Source organism: Larus michahellis, chromosome 9, assembly GCF_964199755.1.
Source record: "Larus michahellis chromosome 9, bLarMic1.1, whole genome shotgun sequence".
Classification (NCBI taxonomy): domain Eukaryota; kingdom Metazoa; phylum Chordata; class Aves; order Charadriiformes; family Laridae; genus Larus; species Larus michahellis.
The window spans coordinates 2,995,537-3,018,504 of record NC_133904.1 but is presented as its reverse complement, the minus strand read 5'-3'; the positions used below and the strand labels follow the sequence as shown (position 1 = coordinate 3,018,504).

General features: G+C 42.1%; 1 protein-coding gene across 4 annotated transcripts in view; it reads right to left on the bottom strand.

The window, feature by feature from the left end:
- Positions 1-22,968, bottom strand: part of MEGF11 (multiple EGF like domains 11) — a 292,780-nt gene that overhangs the window by 97,874 nt on the left and 171,938 nt on the right. For all 4 annotated transcript variants that reach the window (XM_074600942.1, XM_074600944.1, XM_074600943.1 and 1 more), the window contains exons 7-8: positions 5,385-5,631; positions 3,598-3,718 (exon numbers count right to left, since the gene is read on the bottom strand). In XM_074600942.1, the coding sequence (XP_074457043.1) occupies positions 3,598-3,718; positions 5,385-5,631 (368 nt within the window). The remainder of the gene's footprint in view (positions 1-3,597; positions 3,719-5,384; positions 5,632-22,968) is intronic.

The window sequence follows — 22,968 nt, the reverse complement described above, 5'->3', positions numbered from 1 at the left end:
CATAAAACGGGAACACAATGGCTGCTTTCACTCCTTGGGGTTCTTGCTCAATGGTTTGGCAAGTTTAGCAATATCAACAGCCCCAAAGTGGAGAGGCTGCTCTTCAGTGTAATCATAAAACAGATACTTCAAGCCTTTCCTAACCAGTGGTAGGTGGCTCCTTGGCTATAAAACAGACAGGTTGGCCTCAGTTCAAGAACTTTCAGATTACAGTGTTAAAAAACTGGTGTCTCTGGACTTGAGTAATACACAGCACTATATATCTGAAAATCTAAGTATCCATTTATCTTGATAATAAATACTTTCTCTCTTCACGTCTCAAAAGGAACAGGATTTCTATCAACAAATGATGAGAAAGCAATACTCTGTGCTGCATCCCCCTGGAGCCAAGCGAATCTTTAGGCATACTTTTTGCATTAATATCTACTAAGGGAATCCAAAACATCCCTCTCTGGAGGATCAAATGTCAGACCAACGCTTCCTGCTGCTTATACATCTAATCAGTAAAGTTCACCCCATCAGCACCTTTTTTAAGGCCCTGATCTCATCAGATTCTGCCTTTGACATTGTTTGCTATATTATTACCGTTTTGTAGCATAGAAAAGATTTTTTTCTGCTACATTTTCTCACACACCCCCACGTTTCAAATCCACACCAGAAAGAAAAATAGCCAAAAACACAAATTATAGTTGCTTCATAAAGCCCAGAGGCAATAAGAAAGAAGTGATTAGCAGAATGTGTTGTATTAACGTGGCACCACGATGTAGAGCCTTGAGAATGGGATCTGGGAGCAAACGGCGTGTGTTGCCAATGGCAAATGTTGTGTCCTGTAAGGAAAGAATGCTGCTTTCCTGAGCACGGAGATGTAGTCCTTCAAAAGTGTCTCTGAGAAGCATTGTAAATGCTGAATTTAACTTCTCTCCCTACTTCCTGAGAGTGCTTGGAGAATTTAATACTGCAAATGAGAAAGATGTATAGAATTAAACCTGTAAATTGTTAATGAGGCCCTAAAGCAGCCACCCACCAGCTCCCATGGCCACAGACACACAGAGTGGAAAAAGCCCATCATAGTCTGCTGGAAGCCACATTGTGTTGACTAGTTCAACAGCATATGCTGTTAGCCTTCATCCCCTTGGTGAAAAACCCATGGGACAGCAAAATCTCAAGGGACACAGTTCATATAACTTGTTGTGCTTCTGGGAGAGTCTGCACTGGGTGGGAGGAAACAGGAGGAAAGAAATATTGCAAGTAATAAAAGAACCAGGCTTTGAAGATGGCAGATCCAAGGAAGAACCTAAGAACCCTAGAACTTCCTCCTATTCAACTTACTGCCGCCCCTTGCGGATCCCACAGGCAATGAAGCCCCTAAGGGAGCCCAGCTGCTGTTAATAAGCCTACCCTAGGAAAGGATAAAAGTTGCCGCTCATCCAGCGGCAATAAAATCCAAGTGGATTTGCACTTGTATAAATCCAGGGAGAATTCTCTCCTTCCAACATGATGGTATATTCAATACATACGTGCAGTCTCAAGCCTTGAAATCAGCAAGTAAAATTCCTGATGTCAAAGAAAGACTATCCATGGTGTGAAATAAAATGAATGCTGTCTAGCAATCCCATCTCACTTGCTCATTTACAGCCCACTCGTGCCTCACTTCACAAACCATTCCAACCACCAAGACTTAAAAATATAGCATGAAAAAATATTTTTTTCTCTCTCTGTGTACTGAATTACCAGCTTTTCATTAAAACCCTGGAGAGACCCTTTATACTTAAAATCTCAACATTTACAAGCTGAGTGCTTTTACTTATAATTTCAGTTTCTTTCCCCGGAATACTTGATCTCTCTCTTCAGTTTTCAGTTATGCTTGTTTCAAACATCAATTGTTAACTCCAGGGTTTCTCTGGGGACAGAGCAGCCAACAACACAGTTTCCAAGAAAGTCTCTCTAGGCCACTAAAAATGCAGAGAAGACACTCCAAGCTGTAAGGGACGGGGCAGAAGCGGGCCAGAATACACCACCGCAGATGCTGTGCAGCCCCAGTGCTGTGGCTCTTCTTTAGGGTCTACGCTGCATCCTAAAAGACCTCTGAAAACTTCCTGCTGTACTCTGATAGTCTTATATCTCTTTAGTGATTTTTCAAATTGGCAAAACTAGAGAAAACTCCTGATAAAATACAGGTAAGGAAGAGTACAGCAACTCAGATCCTCAGAAATACTGGCATGCAGAAGATATGGGGAGGTAAAAAAAATACCCTAAAAGTAATATCACTTTATTGATCACTTTTTAGGTGTTGAGCCAGACTGACTGACAGGTCCTCAAAAATATTTGAAGCACTTCCTTTATGCTTTAGCTCCAGTGCTCTTTAGGAAAGAACTTTCTCTTTTTCTCCACTGAATGTCAGTTGAGGGTAAGGTGCCATATTCTTACTTAAGTTTCTGAAAAGTTTTGCCTGCTTTGTCATCTGAAATGGAATAACATCACCACCTTTGCCATGACTGGTCAAGTTAGAGAGACTCTGGCTCTCCAATTAGAGAGATTTTCCATACACAGCTTCCACTAAAAATTACGGGCAGCGATGTTCTTCTCCCATGTTGCTGTCTGATAGCCACCAGCATCTCCTGGTTGGTACTTTCTAACAGAGAGCAGCTGTGTCATCGAATGGAGGGAGCATTCGCTGTACTAATCTAAGGGAACATAAACATCTCTCTCAGCCCTTAAATGTTTCAACAGGTATAAGGTCCACATCAGAAGCCATAGTTGTATGATGATCTTCAGGGTTTTCCATGTATTAAAATAAGAAGTCACAGTACTTGTATGCATTAAAATCCAGCAAGATTGCCAAGAGACTAATTGTCAGATGCAGGAAAAATGCCAGGAATTCTAGTACAGCTAAATGGTACGTAGGCCTGTGAGACTTGGCAAACCCCAAGAGAGTTAATTATTACATTATTGATAAAGTTGAGGACTTCTAAAATGTTTGGCCTTGCTTTCTTGACACAAAGGATTAAAGGTTAGGGCAATTTGCTCTCTCCAGCGCAACCCCTGATGCAAGCAAATCTATTGCAATCAATGGGAATTATGCCTGAGTAAGGACAGGACACCGAACTGCTGTCTGTGTCCTATGTATAGCCCTGCTTTAATGACTGCCTGAGCTACTGAATTCCCTCTGGCTTCTCCCTCTCTCCTGAAGGAGGAACAGAACAGCGCTTCTGTCAATGTTGAGCTGACCTTTGAGCTTTCTGTCCCGTGTGAGGGCAATGACTAAGAGTGCAGGGAATATTCCAAGGAACTGTAATTCAGAGACAATTCTTTTGTCTCTTCTGCCACATGGAGGTGTAATGAGTAGTCACTGCTTGGTTTACCGTTGTTTGTTTAAGTCTGTGATGGTAGCTACCAGTCATACACTGGTGGCCTGTCAGCGTACGCGCTGCGCTCACATAACAAAGGTGGTGACAGTTTCAGGAATGCTAGAGCCTTGTGAGAAGAAATAGTAGATACGTATCACAAGCACACAGGGAAGGGATCTGCTGAGACAGTGAACAATTAACTTCCTATTCAAACCTCTAAATGAGACACAAGTGTGAACAAACTACACACCGTCCATCCAGGAGGACAGGAGCACTCTCCAGTGATGTGGTGGCAGACTCCCCCGTTCTGGCACGGGCAGCGCAATTCACACTGAGCTCCATGACTGCCTCGGGGACAGCGCTCTTCACAACTTTATGGAGAGAGAAGAACCACAAAACAAAGAGATTATTTAAAAAAACTTACAGGAAACAGTAAAGGAGGAAAATCCACAACACAGGTCATCATGGGAGTCCTTATGCAAATTATGACACCTCAGTAAACCTCAGCTGGCTTAACCAATTAGCCAAGATTATTTCTGCTGTGTTTATTTATGTGCCGTGGATCCAGTCCTGTACGGATGAAGCATGTGTGTAACCTTTATGCATGTACCAAATTCCACCCATCTCAACAGGACAAACTCATATCCATTAAAATAGCCCAGGAAAGTAAGAGGCGCAGGATGAAGCCCTCAATGTCAATTATGTGACATGGCAATAAAAGAAGCTGCAAATACAATAAAAGGATGGGTTTAAAATGCTTGAAATTTCTCCAGTCACTACTAATTGTTAACATTTGCAGTGTATAATGGACTGGCAAGAACTCAGCATCATTTACAGGCTATTTAAGCTCGTTGGGTCTCTCTCAGTATTCATGGGGGGCCAATGTAAGGCTAGTCCCTGCAAAAAACAGTGTCTCCTAAATTTGCACATTGGTGCTTTTCAGCATCGCTTCTTTCTCTAATCCCAGGTTCTGAAACTACAGTAGGTTTTTCCCCTAACTGACTATCCTCTGATGATGATGTTCATAGAACGTATCGGGGGTTGGCCCTGCGAGTACTTACTGCTGAGAACTGACACACTAATGTCAACGGGATCACTCCTAATAGTAAGCAGAGTCATTAGCAGTGAGTGCTTCCAGGACCGAGGTCACAAGTCTATGAGGAAATCAGGTACTAAATAGAATATTCAAAAGGCAAATCACTTATTTATGAGGGTTAATATTGTCTATATTTTTTACCTTCCCCTTCAAGCAGGTCAACAAATAATACCAGACTGCAAAAGTATTAAGTCACCTGTAACAAATCTCCAACCAAATTCAGGGACTAAATTTTCTTTTCCCCTTAAATAATTTTGAAAAACATAATTACTTCTGAAACTACTGAAAGATCTCTAATGAGAACTGATGTTACACTGTGGGCAATTTTAAACAAGGAACTATTGCTTGCTGTCCTAAAATTAATATGCAGATTTTGTGAATCCTACTGGTAAACCTTCAGTGTGGTGGATGGGGATTTAGCTACATGATTCTCGTTAAAGTTAATAGGAGTCACACCGCTAAATCCCTGCTCACTATGTTTAAAATTTACCCCCTAGATAGTAAGCTGATATAGTTAACAGTAATGCTGCCTCAGATAGATTGAAAGTCAAATAAATTGGGGATGGTAAGTCCCATTTGATACTGCACTGGACTGCTAATGAGAAAAATGTCCAATTCTTTATAAAAACTCAACTGTGATTTGGATTGTATTCGCATACTGAAATTAGGCACAGTTGTTGTACAAGCTGGAAAACATAATGGATTTTTAAGTTCACTTTAGCACTAAATTTTATTTTATTATGCAGACAGGTGTAATTAGCAGCAAAAAAAAAGAGATTTCCTTTATTTAGTCTCTCTGAAATTCTGTTACCTGATTTCTACAAAGGAAAGTCTATAATACACAGATTGTGTAAATTTTGCCAATTAGTCATTGCGTTAAAAGCGGTCAAAGCAAGACTGTTAAATGATGCGGAGTAAAATACACCTATCATTGAACTTACAATACCCCCGTGTATCCGGGAGCACAGTGACATTCGCCCGTTTTGTGGTCGCAGGTAGCTCCGTTGTGGCATTGGCATTTAAACTGGCAGCCCTTGCCGTAGCTCCCGGGGTCACAGAGCTCTTCACAGCGCCATCCTTGGTACCCGTCTGCGCAGACGCAGGCACCCGTGATGGGGTTGCAGAGGGCTTCGTTCTGACACTGGCAGCGGTTGCTGCAGTGGGGTCCCCAGTGCTCGCTGTCGCAACCTGGAAAACACACCGTCCGTTACCCAGATGATGAGGAAGGCGCATCGCCAGCATCTCGTCTCAGCCTCTTATGCTTACGCTGGCAAGCAGGCAGAGGCACTGTTAAGACCAGGAACTTTCTAAAGGGCCCTCAAACTTCCTAAAACTGCCCCCCTGATCCGGCAATGATGTACTTTAGCATGCAAGGAGAAAACAGCACTAGTCATATACCTAAATTTGAGGACTTGTTTAACATCCTTATTGGATCAGGACCTAAATCTTTTAATATCCTGTTTCTTAGTGCTCTTAGATAGCTGGAAGGAATGAATTTATAGTGGAATTAGATGCGGAGGATCACATCCTGACTGCAGGATAGTTAATGGCAGATAGTATTGCCAAGCAAATCCTGTAGATTTAATAATGTCATCAAATATTGTTTCTTTGCACCGTTCCCATAAGATAATAAACACGATAATCTAAAGAAGGCTTTCTCCTTTGGTGTTGCTTTAGAGGGACGGATGGGGCTTTATTGCTGGAGTGAAGAGATGGTAGGGAAGAAAATAACACTGGAGATGGGATTTCATGAGGCTGCTGAAAGCAGGCTTAGGGATGTAGGTATGGAGTATTTATGTCAGGTAATTTCTGTGCTAGTAACAGTACAGTACACACTAACATTACGGAAGGGCCCCAAGCCCTATGGCCAGTGACGCGGAGGGGAGGCTGCCTAGAGAAAGCATTAAAGCACAGTGAGAACCCCTCGCACGACAGTCCTGCCCGATCCCTTCTCCTCCTTTGTGGGCCACATGCAGGACGAGAGGGAAGTCAGCATTACAGAAGTAGCTTGATCCTGATTTGCTACAGAAACAGCAGTCGGCACCTGCAACCCCCCATTTAAGATGTACACATACTACACAGACAGCTCAAAGCAAACACCCAGCTAAGGTTTCCTCGGTAAACTGTCAGCCAAAAACCAAGGGTTTCTTCAGTAGTCCTGCCCTCCGCTTAGCAGCCTTTGAATATAGCTACGTGAAGGGTGAAGAAAATTGCCATTCCATTTAGAATAGAGTTGCTGGCAAAATCCCTGGTGGACATGCAGCTACAGATCATTTTCCAGGTCCAGCTGGTTGTGCTCAGGGAGCTGGTTTCAATTACACCAACAACAACTCTTCTGCCAGTGTAAAAATCCACTCCCATACAGGAAACAAGTGTGTGATCCCAGCAACAGAGCTGTCTTCACAAACTCTTTTATTTGCAAACATGTGAAGTAATCCCCAGGTGACACTCGCTGCTTCTCAGCCCCGGATCTCTCTTTCCAGACTCAGCAAGGTAAATGTAAAGCCCCCTTGAGCCTGAAACTGTCCTGGAGTTTCATAGCCCTCTCCTTCTACAGTACCTGGCTATAAACCCACACCGAATGACTAGATCTATCAGATAATTTGGGCAAACTTCTTGTCCTTCTCATTGGTCAGTTTGAGGATACTGGGCAGAACAAGAAAGAGACTTCACTCAACCAGCATCGCTGGGGACCAACGTACTCGTGTTGGTCTCAAACACGAAACTCGTGTTTCTTGAGCAGCAGCGTTAAAGGCCAAAATAAACCCATGAGAAGAGAATTCCGGGGCGTCTCCAGAGGGATCTGCAGGGTCTTGGAGGATGCATGTGCAGAGAGATGGTTTTGTGTCCTGCAGAAAGCAGAGTGTGCAACACACCCCTGCACATAATCCTGTCTGTGCCTCACACAACATATTTTATTGCTTTGCCTCATCTTTCCCACAGCTGTAAACAGGGATGATAGTTCCTCACTAACACCACTGGGAGCCGAGCAAACAAAATCTTACTCTTTATAAGTCTTAAATTATTAGTGAGAATCTGGGGAAAGAGACGATCTATCTTTATTTCACATAGACACTCGCTAAGACTCTGCAAGCCTTCTGGGGCAGGGAGCAAATCTGCTGGAGCTGATGGAGTTTCCCAGCAATTTCCGTTCCAGAAACACTGATTTGTTTTCCGCAGAGCTTGAACATTAAGGGATGCAGTTCTGCACCTCCACGAAGGGTACAAAGCTGAACCACGCAAGCATAGCCGACAGCCCTTTGCACGGGGAAGCAGAACGCAGGAACCAGCCTTCACCCCGCCAGCTTCAGGGACGTGACTCCTGCCTCACCACGCCTCACATTAAAGCCCTGACTGCCAGGCTGTGGGTCGCTCTGGGCTGATATAATTCCAGCTGCAATTAATTTGCTTAATGTGAATAAATAACACTCATTAGAAGATGTGACTTATACCCTTGGTCTTCCATGTCTCAGGTGAGTGCTCCAATCATCAGATCGGTCTGCTTGCTTCGTGTTTTTCACTTTGAAAGAAAGTGAAGGAGAAAGCAAACCTTTTATAGGAAGGGAAAACCATTTCACGTTTATGGTGTCTGCCTGAAACACAACTCCTTTTATATAAATCAATCTTATTTGAACGTTTATTTACTATTTATATTTGGTCACACGCTTGCTTCCTCCCTGTACCGAATTTCACTCCACCATCTAGCCAAAGGGAAGAGCAAAATGCTTAAGTAAAGAGCAGCAGTTCCTCTAATTGGCTGTAAAATCATAAAACCCCAAATCTGGATAATAAAAGAAGCCTGCAGTGACCAGAAAACCAGCTGGCAGTGAGACAGATTTTTCCAAAGGCTTATAAGTACAAGGCATCAGTGAGCACACATTGTAACATTCAGTATGTTTAGCCCAAAGTAGCTAGCCAAAATGTTTTAATTATCTATGAAATAAAACAGCTTGGCATACCAGAGAGCTACTAAGAATGTGAATTTCATGGGGATTTATTAGGGAGAGGACATAAAAATGAGGATTAAAGTACATCTGAATCCTCATGGAAGACATGGAAAAAATAGAACTACAAAAAGATGGGTCTTGTACCGTGTCTCATTTATGATGCCTGATACAGCCTTTGCACTTGTTAGGCTCCTTTTCATGTTCCTAAAACTACAAGCAGGTTTTGACTAGAGTTCTCCAACTGGTATGAAACTTGAGTAATAAGTCTGTATAACCCATTACTGATAGGTGCCTATAACCAAGGTGAACATCGTGTGTGTGTATAACGAAGGTGAACACCCTGTCGGCTCTCTAGTGACGGAATCATATATACACAATGACAAGTTGGCATCTTCTAGATTTAAGTCTTTACCTCAGATGGTAAAGATTTTCTGCTTTTAGCTATCAGTTCAAGCCCCGTGTATGTCACAATGAGCAGAGCCATTTCAGGCAGTATCATCCACTGCTGATTAATTGCAAAGGGAATTGAGAGAAATCTGTTGCCAATGTGTTAGTGTAGCATTTGAGATAACGAAGTTTCATCCTCACCTGATTTTATACTGCAGTAATCTCACATGAAAATAAGATCTTTGTTGCTCAAAGTTTATCAGGTCCTTTTGGTTTTCTTTTCCCCTTTCCTTTAAGTCCCATGTTGCAGGGACAGGCTACGGAGTCGCAAGTAAATTTTTGGCCTATATGATTTCATTGGGACATTATGTGATATTTATATTGTGATAACTCATAGATCTGCACTGTGGTAACTTCTGTACTTTTACAAAGGTAGGCAGACACAAAGTTGATAAGCTAAACCCAAGTACTTACTGATACAAGTAATTCCACTGAGCTCAACCAGACCAGCAGTGTGTGAGGCTACTCCAGTGCATAACTAGCTATGGGACTCGGGGCTAGTAGTTCTGGCTAGAAAATTAAAAAAACAAAGAAACCAAAGACTTCAGCACCAAGACATATTTTTTCTCTGTACATCGGTGCGGCAAATCCTAGCTGATGTGTGATAGCAATTCCAGTTTCCGAGGTACAGGGCAAAGCAGCTCAGAGCCACGGAAGTGCACTGCACTTCAGGATCCTGAGCACCGCTGCTCCTGTGGGCTCAGAGAGGCCATCGTAAATACAACCCAAGCCTAGCACAGCCTAATCCTGCTCTAGTTGATAGCCTCTGTGTGTTACTATAATAGAGATAAATAATAATAGCAACAACATGTGAACAGAAAGCTAACTGCAACTTACACAAGAGCTACGCTGTAAATGCATATGCCATTAAAAATGTCAAAATGACACAGAGACTTTAACTATACCATCAATAAGAAAAGCAACCTGAGCATGGTGATGTCAGGGAGGTACAAACGCTCCCTTTAGACCCGACTGCACGTGTGGATGTCAATACCATGAGAGATGAGTCTGAAATAGCCAGCGCTCTCCTGGGAGATGCTACATTAAAGGGAGCTGCCATATTTCAGGTCACGTGCTACCATCCCCTGGCTAACTTACTTTTTCTCCTTCGAAAATATGACTAGAGATTAATTGCCACCAATAAAAACGAATATAACTCCATAAAGGATGATGCTGGGTCCCTAAGCGTAATTACAGTTGTCTGCATATGGTAGTGTGACAGGTGAAAGATTCATCCCTCTGTGGAAAGCTCGCTCAATACAGCAAACGTGTTTTCTTCCTCTCTGCATCCCTACCCCCACCTCGAAGCCTCAGTGGCTCGTTGAAGTGAGGGCTAATTACAGCAGGCTCTGCATATCCACCGCTACAGTCGTGCATGACAGCCTGTTACCAATTCTGCCCTGTTAAATACACAACAAGGACACATTGGAAGAGCTGCTTCACTCCCAAATGGCTGTTTTCCCCTCCAGGAATGACTGGTGAATTGCTGTGTTCTGGGTCAATAGAGCTACCCAGTATTTAGTGCAGCAGCACAAGTCGGATAACGATGAAGCAAACACGCAAGTTGGAAAATTTAGCAGATAAATAAAAGGACTCCCAAGGAAGGGGTGACATTTATCAAGTGACTTATCCCAAACAGAGAGAGTCAAAAGTGCTCTTCCGGTGCTTTTCCATCGCTGCAAAGGTACACTATTAATATGAAAACAGCATCTTCTATCACAGCAGCACCAGAATCTGTGGTCTTAAGGTCTATGTTTATTTTGTTCTCTTTAGCATAACCCTGCATGTGTCTCTATAGCTAGTGCCCAGTCCTGTATTCTGGGTGTGCAAAGTCACTGGGACATTCACAAACATTCTGCGGAAGGCACAGCTCAAAAAGATCAAGTGGTTGCTTTTCTCAGCCCAGGGACTCAGGACAACACTTGGCCGGTGGTGACCTTCAATTAATCCAGGCTTTAAAGGAACTTTCTGCAAATTTGCTAAAGCACGGACTGTAGCTAATAGTCAATGATCAATATCCTGGAATATTTCCAAATTCAGTTTGAAATGTTTAAACGAGACACCAGCCTTTAAAAAATGCAATCAGGAAACAAAATTAACTTACTAAATCTAGGAAGACATAGTTTAAGGTAGATTATTTTTGAATTTATTTTGAAATTAGGGCTAGATTCTCCCCTTACTATAACTGTACTGCTGTAGACTGATTATATGCATACCAATTAAGGTGAAATGCAGCCTGAACTCTGGGTGGCTTTTTTTGGGTTTAATTCAGTTTTGGAATCTGACTGGGTTTCAAATGGTTGGCCCAGCTAGTGCAAAGCAGGCAAAGAAACAGCAAAAGCTAAAACATATGTCTGGATGTAAGTGGATAAAAAAATAAAATAATCAATTAGCTTTTTATTCCCTGCACTTAGCTCAATAGGAAAATTATAGTCCCTGTATTGAGCTGATGTCTACTCACTGTACAACCACAATTCATTTTGTCACAGTTCAGCACCTTTGGAAATGGAAGCCAAGCCTGCAAGAGGTTTGAAACAGGGTCCATGAAGGGGGAATCCCTTTCCAATGACAGTTCACCCCACTTTGTGTTTGGCTCTGAGCGGCGCCGAGTCCCTCCCGTGCTGGCACTGTAGGAAATACTGGAACACTGCTACAGGCATGAGCCAGCGTGTTGAAAAATCACTCACTGATCTGCTCCATTCTAAACCAAAAAAACCCTGTTTATCTTATAAGACTGTTTACCCTCAGAATTGCAAACACATGTTTATGGATGATGGCTGTCCTCAAAATAACCCAGATTTTCTGAAATTCCCTTCAAAAATGTTCCTGCAAATGCTTAGAGACCAACATTTCAGAGTCGGGAAACCTCATCCATACAACAGACACACCAGCGGGTACAGGCAGATTAGGCCACACCGCTCCAACTGCAGCTCATTTTCTTCTTCAGGATACTGACATCCACCATGCGACATGTCTTGCGCAGGTCTTAGAAATGAGAGAGGTCCTATCTGTCAAAGCAACACGTAGGTTGGATTTCTGTAAATAAATACTTTCTGGGAGGACAATGAAGTTAAAAACAGATTTTAACAAATAATCCTTCTCCAAGTGTAATTTAGATTATCTGTCACAGGCAGGTAGTTGGTAGCACTGTTCATTTTCCACTCTAAGATGCTTCGTCCAGTCCCTGACTGTTTCTCTGTTACGTAGAATTTACCACCTCCAGTTTCAGCTTCAGGCTCCCTCAGTCTATTGGTTTGAGGAATAGAGGAAAGGGAATTTTAGCTTAAATCCATAAGCTAAAGCAGTATTTCTTGTTTGTTAAAAGACATTTTTATATCCTTTTCACTGACAAGCTGGGACACCTCCCATCTACAGAGCAACAGCTCGAAATCTGGAAGAGCACTGTCCCACACCCGGGGTGTGCTCGTGTGTCCCAGTGAAAACCCACCTGTGCCTGAGCAAACCATAAAAAATGCAATTTGCAGATACTCAGTGCCACCTCTGGATAATTCATTACCTACATTCCTCAAAGATTTCATCTGTATTAAAAGCAATCTGCAATTAAAGGCTTCAGGGGCTTAGCAGGACTCCTCTTGCAATTGTTCCTAGTAGCAGCCATGGGCCACTGGCTGTTTAATCTCCATGTAATAAGTGGTCCACGGAGAGTGTGACAGCCTCCTACTCTTAGTCCATTACCCACATGTCAGAGGTTTGTTCTGGTCCATGCTGATGAACCGTCTGTATATCAGCTTGATGACACTCTTGAAGGGATTTTTCAAATTCTCCATTTGCTTTTTAAGGAAAAACAAACAAACTGGGGAACGTCACACATAAATAAGGCATTTGACTTATGAAGTTGGTGTCACAAACAAAAGAAAATGTCAGATTAAAGGTTGGAAGTGCAGCAGTAATTCAGTACTTGAGCCTATGAATTACAATATTTTCTTTAATTATGTGAGCACAAGCTATGGTTTACATGCCCTGGCATTTTCTGTCTCCTGAGCTTGTAGCTTTGGAGCCTTAAGGTTCCTAAACACGGGTTTCTGTGCAATGGTGTATGCACTAGCATTTTATCTCCAACGCCAGACTTTCAGTCACAGCACATGCAACTATAATGAAGAAAATGCCAGTCTCAATGTTTATGTCTCTAAGACTGCCCAGAGAATATATTTTGCATATGTAAATACGCATTTGTAAAACTATCCACCCAGGTAGCAAAAACCTGAGGTTAATCTGAGGCTGGCAGAACTTGCAGTCAATCTCATTTTCCGAGTTTATAGATCAGTCTTCATCAGATAGAAAGGAAAAGATGGGAAGGGAACATCAGCAGATTTTTCCCAAAATGGATGGATTATTACTCACAGGAGGAAATTAATCTAATTTTGTGTTTGGTTGGGTTTTTTCCTTAGAGACAGGAGAACAGCTTTTCATCCTTCAAGAAAGATTGCACTGATTCTCTCTGAAGTTCATTGTCTGAATCAGATAAGAAACATGTGGCTGATTTAGGTCATGATTTAATCTCAGATGATGATCTCATTAGTCATTGACTCTCCAACATGTGGTACCTAATTCAATCACAGCACTTTAGAGACCCTGCAGTTTATTTAGTATCCTCTGAGGAAACATTTTCTTTCCGAAGTAATCCTTGGTCATTCCTACAGTATTCTGTAGAATGCTTAGAACAGTTACCTAGGCATACATTTTTATTTTGGATAAATGAAAACAAAATCACTCTAAGGCAAAGAAGAGTTGAGTATTTGGATGTCAGCCTTGTCGAATCCGGTAATGAACTCAGTGTATTTTGGAAGCAGCAAAATGGGAGAAACTACTTCTACTCCTGACAGACATCAAAGTGTTGTGTTTTCAGAATTTCCATCATGAGCTATTTTGACAGAGGCTTCAAAAGAAGTGAAAATTAGAACACAAAAAAAAATCTGAGAATATTTCCTATTTCTTTTTGTAGAAATTACTGCTCAGTTTAATGAGCCTTTAACTCTACTGACACTCTAGATGTTACAAGGAGTTTAAAATCATGAAACGCTTCATAAGGGAGCGACAACGTTCTATACAACACTGGCGGCTTGTCTTCTCATTATAATTTTTTTTAGAGAAGTTGCTGCATTCTTTAAAATGTTTTTTTAAGTGTCATATTAATGGGAGGCAAAGTCTGTTCTTTAATTAGAATTTTACTGTGGTGAATTAAAAAATACATGGGCAGAGTATCAAGAGTCTAATAAAATTAAATGAAGATACTATCTTTCCTCTGTATGAAACCCAGCAGTCTTTGCTCTGGCAAAACTTCCCTCAATACTTCATTATTATTGTCTAGGACAGGATTGTAATAAGATCTGCAAGTAACTTACTTCCAAATTCTCTCTTCCAACTGGGAAGAAACACTCTCTGTCTTTCTCTCTCTCTCCATCTATAATGCACTTCAGATGTTTTCATTGACTATATCATGAAATTTTCCTGTAACGCCTCTGCGCAGAAGTATTATCAGTTTTGCCTGCAAGAAGGGGTAGAAACACATTTGGATATGCCTAAACCACTGCAGGACAGGTATAGAGGAAGAGATCAAGCATCCTTCAACAAACAAGCATTGGAGAGGCCACCAGAGGGGCTCAGGATTGGTGGCAGCAGCATTGCTCCAAGGAGATTCAATGAAAACTACACAGAAATAGAGAGAAGCCTTTGTCACTGGAGATAAGGAACTGTTGATACAACATCTGTGCCTGGTCTGAAACAGTTCAAAGGCTTATAAAAAGCTGTGTGCAAGTATCTACGTACAGCTGCTTGCTATCCTAGTGGATGGCCTTTAGCTGAGTGCTTAGCAAGGCAGAGTTGTGGGAGCAGAAACAAACCTTCTTCCTCTCCTCAGTTCATTAATGCCGGTTGACTCTGACACAGCTTAGAGCAGATCCATCGGGCCACTCCGGCAGCTGCAGGAGGCTAGCCATGCTGGATGCCCTTCGGTCGCATCCTCATCAAGCTCCGGGCAACTGGACAGGAGAACATTGTCCACCACCTGAGGAGTCTACCATGCTGAAAGTAATCCGATCCGACCACTGAAGTCACCTTTCCACCTTCTGTGACTGCAGAGTGGTGTTAACAGCATAGCATCAAGTGGGATCAACCCCCTTTGGCAAAGCTCTCAGGGAGACGTGCTCAGCTCTTTATTTTTCACAGCACATAAACCGAGCATCAGAAGGTCACCCTGCTGATGTTTTGCCAGATATGCAATATACCTTTATTTGCAGTTAAAGCAGTGCTTAAAGAAGACAAGCTTCTTGTTCACTAAAATAGCAAGTGTTAGAGAGCGCGTTCCTTCTCATCCTCATTCACACGCAGGGATGTACGTGTCCCTTCGCCTTCCACCGCGTAGGTCAGCGTGCAAATTGACATAAGCAGAAGGACTGGTCGATCGGTGGGTAAAATGGTACTACCAAGATAAGCATATGGAACAGCTACAGCCAGCTGGCCAGCTTCAAATTATACCATAAAGATTCACCTTCAAGGGGATGTATAAGCACATCCCTCAAGCCTAACCTAACACACAGTACTGACTCATCAGTCATTTTTAAGGTGGTCAATAAGCAATTTCTTTTATTGCATTGATATTAAAACCCAAAGCAAACACTGTGGATTGTGGTACTTGCTTCTCTTGCCAACTGCGTAGCTGTAGAGTAAAAAGAACCGCTTCTTCCCCTTTGCCACAGGCCCATCCTAATGTCTACTACCCCTGCACTGCTTCTCAGCCAAATAATACCCGCTAAAAGGATGTTCTGCCCCAGTAACTGAATCCAGGAAAAATCTTACCTTCTCTAGTGTGAATTCTGTTACCTAAGGACTTTGGGAGAGAATTAGAGCAGCAGAAGGCCTGGTGGCCTTTGAAATAGGGCTGTCTTTTATATCTAAAACAGTTCAAAGGCTTACAAAAAGCTATGTGCAGGTATCCGCACAAGCTACTTGCTGTTCTCTTTTCTTCTAGGCATACTTGAATCTTCACATGGCTCTTTAATGTTACCTAATGTCTTCAAGATATCTTAAATACACTGCTGTCTTTCTCTTCTAAACCATTAATAGTAATGTCCCTTTCAGGCACATAAAAAGAAACAATTTTTTAAAGAAGTCTTGCCCTGTGTAACCCAGTGAAAACCAGAATCTTCACCCATTGAAACCACACCATGAGACTCAGCACAGTCTCTGCAAAATCTTTGTTATATTTACCAACAGAAAATAGCAAGCCCGAAACTATTGGGGGAAAAAAAAAATTGAAAATACTGAAAAACTAGAATATTACACCCTCTTTTCATGTCATTCAGGCATTGAGATGTGGGATGTTCTATTAGTAAAGAGATAATCAGAGAAGCAGACAAATACTGTGTAGCTTAAAGACCAGGATTCAAAGCACGGGTGCGTAGAGAACGGCAGAGGACACAAACACACCTCAGCACCAAGAGTTTTGTGCAGTAAAATCCGCGTGTCCCTAAAGCAGCTCCTGAGCCTGCAACGCTGCTGCAGCTCTTCTGCAGCACTTCCTTGGGATGCTAATGAGAGAGCAAAGCAGCCAGCGGTCTCCTAACCTGATCCAGCAGCTCATACTCACGTCGCAGCCAGCAGCAACACGCGCCAGCCCCAAGTGCTGAGCAGAAAATAAAGGCGCCCCTGCCCACCTCCCTCTGGCTTCCTCTGCCTATCGGTAGGGCTTTGGTTTCATTCTGGAGAGCTACGCAGGAAGAGAAAGTCTTGTCTCATAAATGATTGAGATCGGATGTCTAAACCTTGATATTTTATTTTGACTTTCAAACGTGTTCAGATGTTGTTCACAGAAGCATAAATTAATGCCAATTTCTAAACCAAAAGTTGCTCTAAACTGGGAAACGAAACTTTTTGTTATGATGTTAAAAACAGACAATTCTTAAACTGTTTTACATTCTGAAAAACAGGATGATCAAAACTGTTCATCCTCACAATCAGTTACGGGTTTGCTGAACTGAAATGTTTTGACAAAATCACAACCATATGGAAGCCAGTGCTTTCGGAACAGTTTCACCCATTGTGGATTTACTGCATTAAGCAATCAAATGTCAGGCAGGCAGAAAACAGTAAATCCTCACTCCACATGTTTTTTCTTCATTGTTTACAAACAACGTGTTAGTGCCTCCAGCATTATCAGTGGGTCAGCTTCAAAGATACCAGGAGACCTTACACAGCAGCTCAAGTTCCCCCCTCTGCTGTGTCTGCTCTCGAAGGTTCAGGTCTCACTTTCAGCAGTCCCAGAACCTGCCGATGTGAAACAGCTTCCTCTCTGGATTAATGTAATTTCTCTCTTTTTCAGTGACAACTGTCACTGAAAAGTAAAAAGCAAAACACACATACGTGACTTCCTGGCTGGATGGCAGCAGGGAAGCGAATGGGATTTTGCTGGAAGAGAACACAGCATCTGTGCATTAGGTTTTTTAAATGCCAGATTCCCTCTAAGTTTCAGGTCTTTACATTTTCCTAGTGGCAGCAGAGCTATATTTTTAAAAGCCACAGGGAAAAAGAGAGGTTTTCAGACGAGACCATCATCAAAATTTCAAAATTGTCCACTGACCACGCTGTACGGTGCCTATCACCAGCATCATGGACTCAATCCAGTGCCCCTTACAGTCAGGGAATTTCTTTCTGTTGACTACAGTGGTCTCTGGTAGGGGCTGGCCACCATGGGTTAACTTAGTGCCACCTGGAAAATGACACGGATGCCACAATTTTTATGTTTCCTTTGCTAAGCAAGGTTCTTGGCTCACTGCTGAATATCCGAGCAGAGCAAACACTGCACGTGCACGCCAAATATTAAATAATCGATGAGAAGAAAATGACATGACCTCAAAGTAGACCATTTGCCTTGCTGATAAACAGGAACCACCCAGGGAAATGCCGAATACCGCCTCATGCTTGGGTAGATGGGGATTGTGTAGTAGATGGTGATTTAGGAATGCTGCTGACACACATACACAAATTTGATGACACAGGAAATTAGCATCCGTTCGTCTCCCCCCTCCCCTACCCTTTGGAAGAATTTACTATATATAGCTCACCCTTTAAATATTTAAGGATATCTGCAGAATGTTGTTGTTTTTGAAAGGGTTCTTTCCTGACTGGATTTTCCTCATCAGGCTTAGTAATCAAGTTGTTTTACTTAGAATGGATAATTATTAGTTGAATAATTAATTATTCAGAGTACCTTACTAAATAAAATTCAAAGTATGCTGGTATAATAAAAAAATGACAATATGCAACAATTTGGGTTCTAAATTGTTCAATAAGATCAAAATGGGTAGGTTTTTTGCACATTTAATAGAATTGCCTCCATCGTCAAAGTCCCATACAAACACCGACTAATTTTCATGGTCCATTAATGAGCTAGAAAATATGTATTATCACCACTTCTTAGAAGGGAAACTGAGACAGTGAAATTACATTAAACTACAAAGCTACCCAGAAAGCCAGTGGTAGCACTGAGATAGAACAGCTCCATGTTCTGAAGTCTAAATTTAAGTTATAAATACTTTATATTTCTTCACTACATTTGTAATTCTGTGCTGAATTAAACATATGGAAAACGATTCTCCTATGTATACAGACATTAATTTGTAAAGTATTTTTCAGTCTCGCACCAATGGTAGTGTTTAAGAAGTGTGAACTTGGTACAAACATCATCACCGGTGTGCAAACAGAAGTGGCGTACGGCTCGGTGCAGGACCTGAAGGTACTGGGGAAGGTACTCAGCCGGAACGCCCACTACCTCCCCATCAACGCCATGTCAGCCAGTTCTAGCCGGGCAAGCGACACTGAGGCCACAACTACACAGCGTTCGGCAACGTGACTGCGGCACGCACCAGCCTACTGAGCTGGCTGAAATCCAGCTCTGTCAGGCGAGGAGAGCGGCGAAGCTTCAGCAACGGTGTCTTTAACACAGGCTAGGCAAGAGCACCTACAGAACCGTGTTGGCAACTGCCCCGGTAACAGCGCTCGCTCCCCTTGGCTTCGCTGCGAGCGGGAATTGATTCTACCCTTGGCTGGGTAGAAATAACAGGGCCGTCGGCTTCAATCACCCCTCTGATTGCAAAGTGGCTGCAACCTTAATAAATGCTTATTCAGCATAATGACATTCTAATTAAAGATGGCTAAAACAGTAATCACTTCTTCATTTTCTCTAACTGCCATCCCCCGAGCTCTTAGAGTCAAAACAAGGCAGCGGCTGGATGCACAGAGAAAAGGGGCACCTCCGGATCCAAGGCTTTCCCCGCTGCCTGATCCTACCGGCTTGCACCAGAAAACCACAGAAGGTAAACTGAAGAAAATCCTAAAGTCTTTCATTTACACGAATGATATATAGCAAGTCAATAAAAAGGCTCCACTTTATATGATTCTCTCTCCCGGTTTTACAGGTCCCAGCCCTACCATTCTCTTTAAGGGAATGCAGGATTCTCCAGCCACAGTTTGTTTCTCTGTATTTTCTTTCATCCCCGTTATCACTGACGTCGTTTTTTGCAGACTTGTGCCAGCCTCCTCACTCACTTGGGCTCCAACAAAACAAAACCCATGATAAGTTACACGATATTTGCTGCAAAATTTTCCACCGACTGCACGGAGACCCGGCATGTTTTGTTTCTGTGTTGATTGCCGGGGTCATAGAACTGGAATATTTGCAAGGCAAGGAATCCAAAAGGCAGTAAAACTACGCATACAGAGAGTGATGGAGCTTCTGCAAATATTTTTTAATTAAAACCGTTAAATGTAAAAAGGATTAAGTTCATACTGTACCAGAAGGACTTGTCCTTACAGAGACCTCATAGCTAGCAAAGTTTAAATGCCTTATTGTTCTGTAACTCACATAAATGCAGACTCCTCTATTTGGCACATCCTTAATTTCTGTCAAACTAAAAGAATTCTAACATTTTCTGTCAGGGAGCTGGTGTAAATCTTCAAGCAAGCTTAAAAAAACCTCTACTGTTGACTCATTTCACTCATTCCTAGGCAGATCTGAAAGAAGGAAGACTTGAAAGCAACATTACGAGCCCAAAAATTATCCTCGACTCTTAAAAGGCACACAGAAAATTAAATTGGGGGATCGGTATTAAGGTAGTGGAAATTATTGGGTCTGTGCACTTAAAAGATTAAGAAGGTGACTTCCCACTGAGACTTGAGAACACAGGTGCACATAATTTTAAAAATCTGCATTTTTAACCTTTTAAATTTGCTAGCAAAGCAAGGAAGTTGTTGAGGAACTGCAGTAAACATGGCAATTCAATCAGCTTCTTCCAGACTGTACCTCGCAGCTTCCCAATTCTTTAACCCGACAGGTCAGTCGATCGTGGAAAGACTGGCAGCTCGCGATACAGCAGCTAAACGGAGTTGAAGGCAACACAGAAACACTCTTCTAATAACTGCATAACAAAATCCCTTAATTCAGTGCAACGGCGGCTCTGGCCACCAATGTTCACGGGTGCTGTTGAAACCAACGTCCTGTTCTCTGCTCCTCCTCCTAGGAACTGCAAGAGGACCTGAGGAGAAGAGCTAAAGCCAACTTTTTAATAGCAGTCTGGAAAAGGATTTGATTTTTAAGAGTCTGGTATCAGTTTCTGTAAATTTTTTTAAATACAGGGCTCTACAATCAACAATTAATGGATGAAAACACTTTTTTTAAGTTTCTAAGCATGTCAGAGACGAACGCAGATTTCAAGGCGTTACTTTTGCCTGCCCCAGTCAAGAGACTTCAGGCTAATCCTAGACCTATGGACTCTTAAAACAATTATAACCTCATAATGCAAATACTCTGAATGTCATTAAAACCCAAAACACCACTTGACTGCCAAGCAATAACAAGCACATTTTATGCATAAGCTAATTCCATATTCTAAGCCTCTGAAAAAATAGTAATTGTAGCTCCTCATAGCTAGACCTGGAAAGATAACCTTGCAACTGATTTCCGTCTGCCCTCCAATTCCAGGCGCACCCCTACGATGACTGTTTACATCTCACTTACGGCAACAGGACGCAGTTGTGGAGTCGGGCTACCACGCTGACAGCCGTTCTATACACATAACAAGTATTGCAACAAAGATCAAGCGGATACGCTAATTAAAATCCCGATCCACTGCCCACTGAAATGAACGCAAAGACACCACTTGTTTTCCAAGTGCAGCCTTATAACCCAATTTATCTTCAGATTTGTTCTGGCAACAGACCGGCTAGCTGCCACCCACAAAATATTGCCGGCTGGAATCTGAGTGAAAAAGATTGGAAACTGTCGATCCAAGTCTTTGTTTTCTCAAGTCTCAATTATCGTAACATTTTCCTTGTGGGAAATCTTTATTACATCCCATTCAAAGCACAGCTCATCCCGAGCGGAGCTGCCAGCATTCCTCCTCGCAGGTTCTGACTGCTTGAGTACATCCCCCTTATTTTACACTATTTACACTAGCGCTGTAAAATCCTGTGTCGATGCCAAGGTTTTACAGCTAAATTTTAAGGCACTCAACAGTTGTGCTCAAACATATCTGAAAGATCCTCCGTGGTATCCATATGTTCTCAATTGTCAGGGAGGTCAAAAACGGCAGCTTGCTCAGCCCGCCTGAGATACAACCGTAAGTCTTTGGAATTAGGGCTTTTAACAACTCTGCTTTTCCTGATTCCTGTGCAAACCACTCAATCTGTCTTGGCATTTAAACTGAAGACGTTTTTATTGGCTGTTACTTTTGACTGTTCCTGGAAATACACTTCTATTGTAAAACACCTTAAAAACCAGTTTTAGGTCTAGAAAACCTGTATGAATTTGATCATGTTAATCTCTTTCACTAGCACATCTGGCAATGATACTTTGATAATTAGCAATGATCTAAATAACAGAGCAGTTAAATCTACAGACCAGTTAAAATTAACTTCAGAACCAAGAAATGCTTAGTACTGTTTTCTTATCAGCATTTCACCACCCTGTTAAAGAAGAAAACCCTTCCTGTTTTACAAAGGACCTTAGCCAAATTTAATTTATAGCAATCATAATCAAATAGCTGAGGGCTTTTTTCCCCCCTAAATATTTTAAGTTAGACATAGTGGAGCAGTTAAGATTTTTATTAGGTTTTGATCTTGCATTTTGTGAAGATTGGAGGAATTATTTTTACTGAGATGGATTTCCCAGCTTATCAACTACTTACTGCGCTCTAACATAGGGAAAGCTATTCCGGGGAAAAATAAGGAGATTAAAAATATAATAATAAAGGTGCCAGAGCTTACACAAATAATGTCCATTACAATTTGCGGTGGGCTAATGAAAAGCCACTGCGCAACACTGGGAAAGTATGCTGTGGCATCAGAACTACCGGAGAGCCTGATGGCAGAAAACAATACCAAACTTTCCTCCGGGGAATACTTGCTCACTCCCATCTTATGTGGCACCGGTGTGCGCAAATTTTTGAGAAAAGCTCCAAGCCATTCATCTTGTATAACTGCTCCTAAAAGTCTGCCATTCATAAGTCAGCTTCTATAAAAACCAAAAGTAAACGCCCAAGATGTCCCCAAAATAAGCAGAGACAAGGTTTACGTTTGTACGCGCAGCCTGGCTCAGGACTACTTACAGGGTGATTGCCTCAGATCACTTCTTTACACATTTGTCTAACCATAAGGTTTTCCACGTACAAGGTTTTATCTTATAAGTGACCAACTCTTAATTAGCAATCAAACCATCACAAGTTTTATATAATTGGGAAACTAGTCTACCACTAATGACTAGTAAAAGTCCGTGACATGATACAGCACCCCCAGTTACCAGTCAGAGGTTTACCCGAACCAGTCATCCCTTTTGCTCTCAGATCTTTCAGAGGTGTGAAAGCTCACAGAAAATACTTGGCTGTAGGTCGAGCAAACCACAGGATTACGTAGACCCAAAGTGTTCCTGCACTTTGGTGCTGCCCTCCTTTACCGAACGCGTGCAGAACAGGAGGAAGAGAACACGGGATGGAAAGGATTAGATGGAGAAAAGAAAATCACTAAGAGTAGGAGGAAAGAAGGAGAAAATGTATGTAAGGAAAGAACAAAGGGGGGTGTAGGTTAAAAGAAAGAAAATAAAAACCACATAAAATCCAGAAAC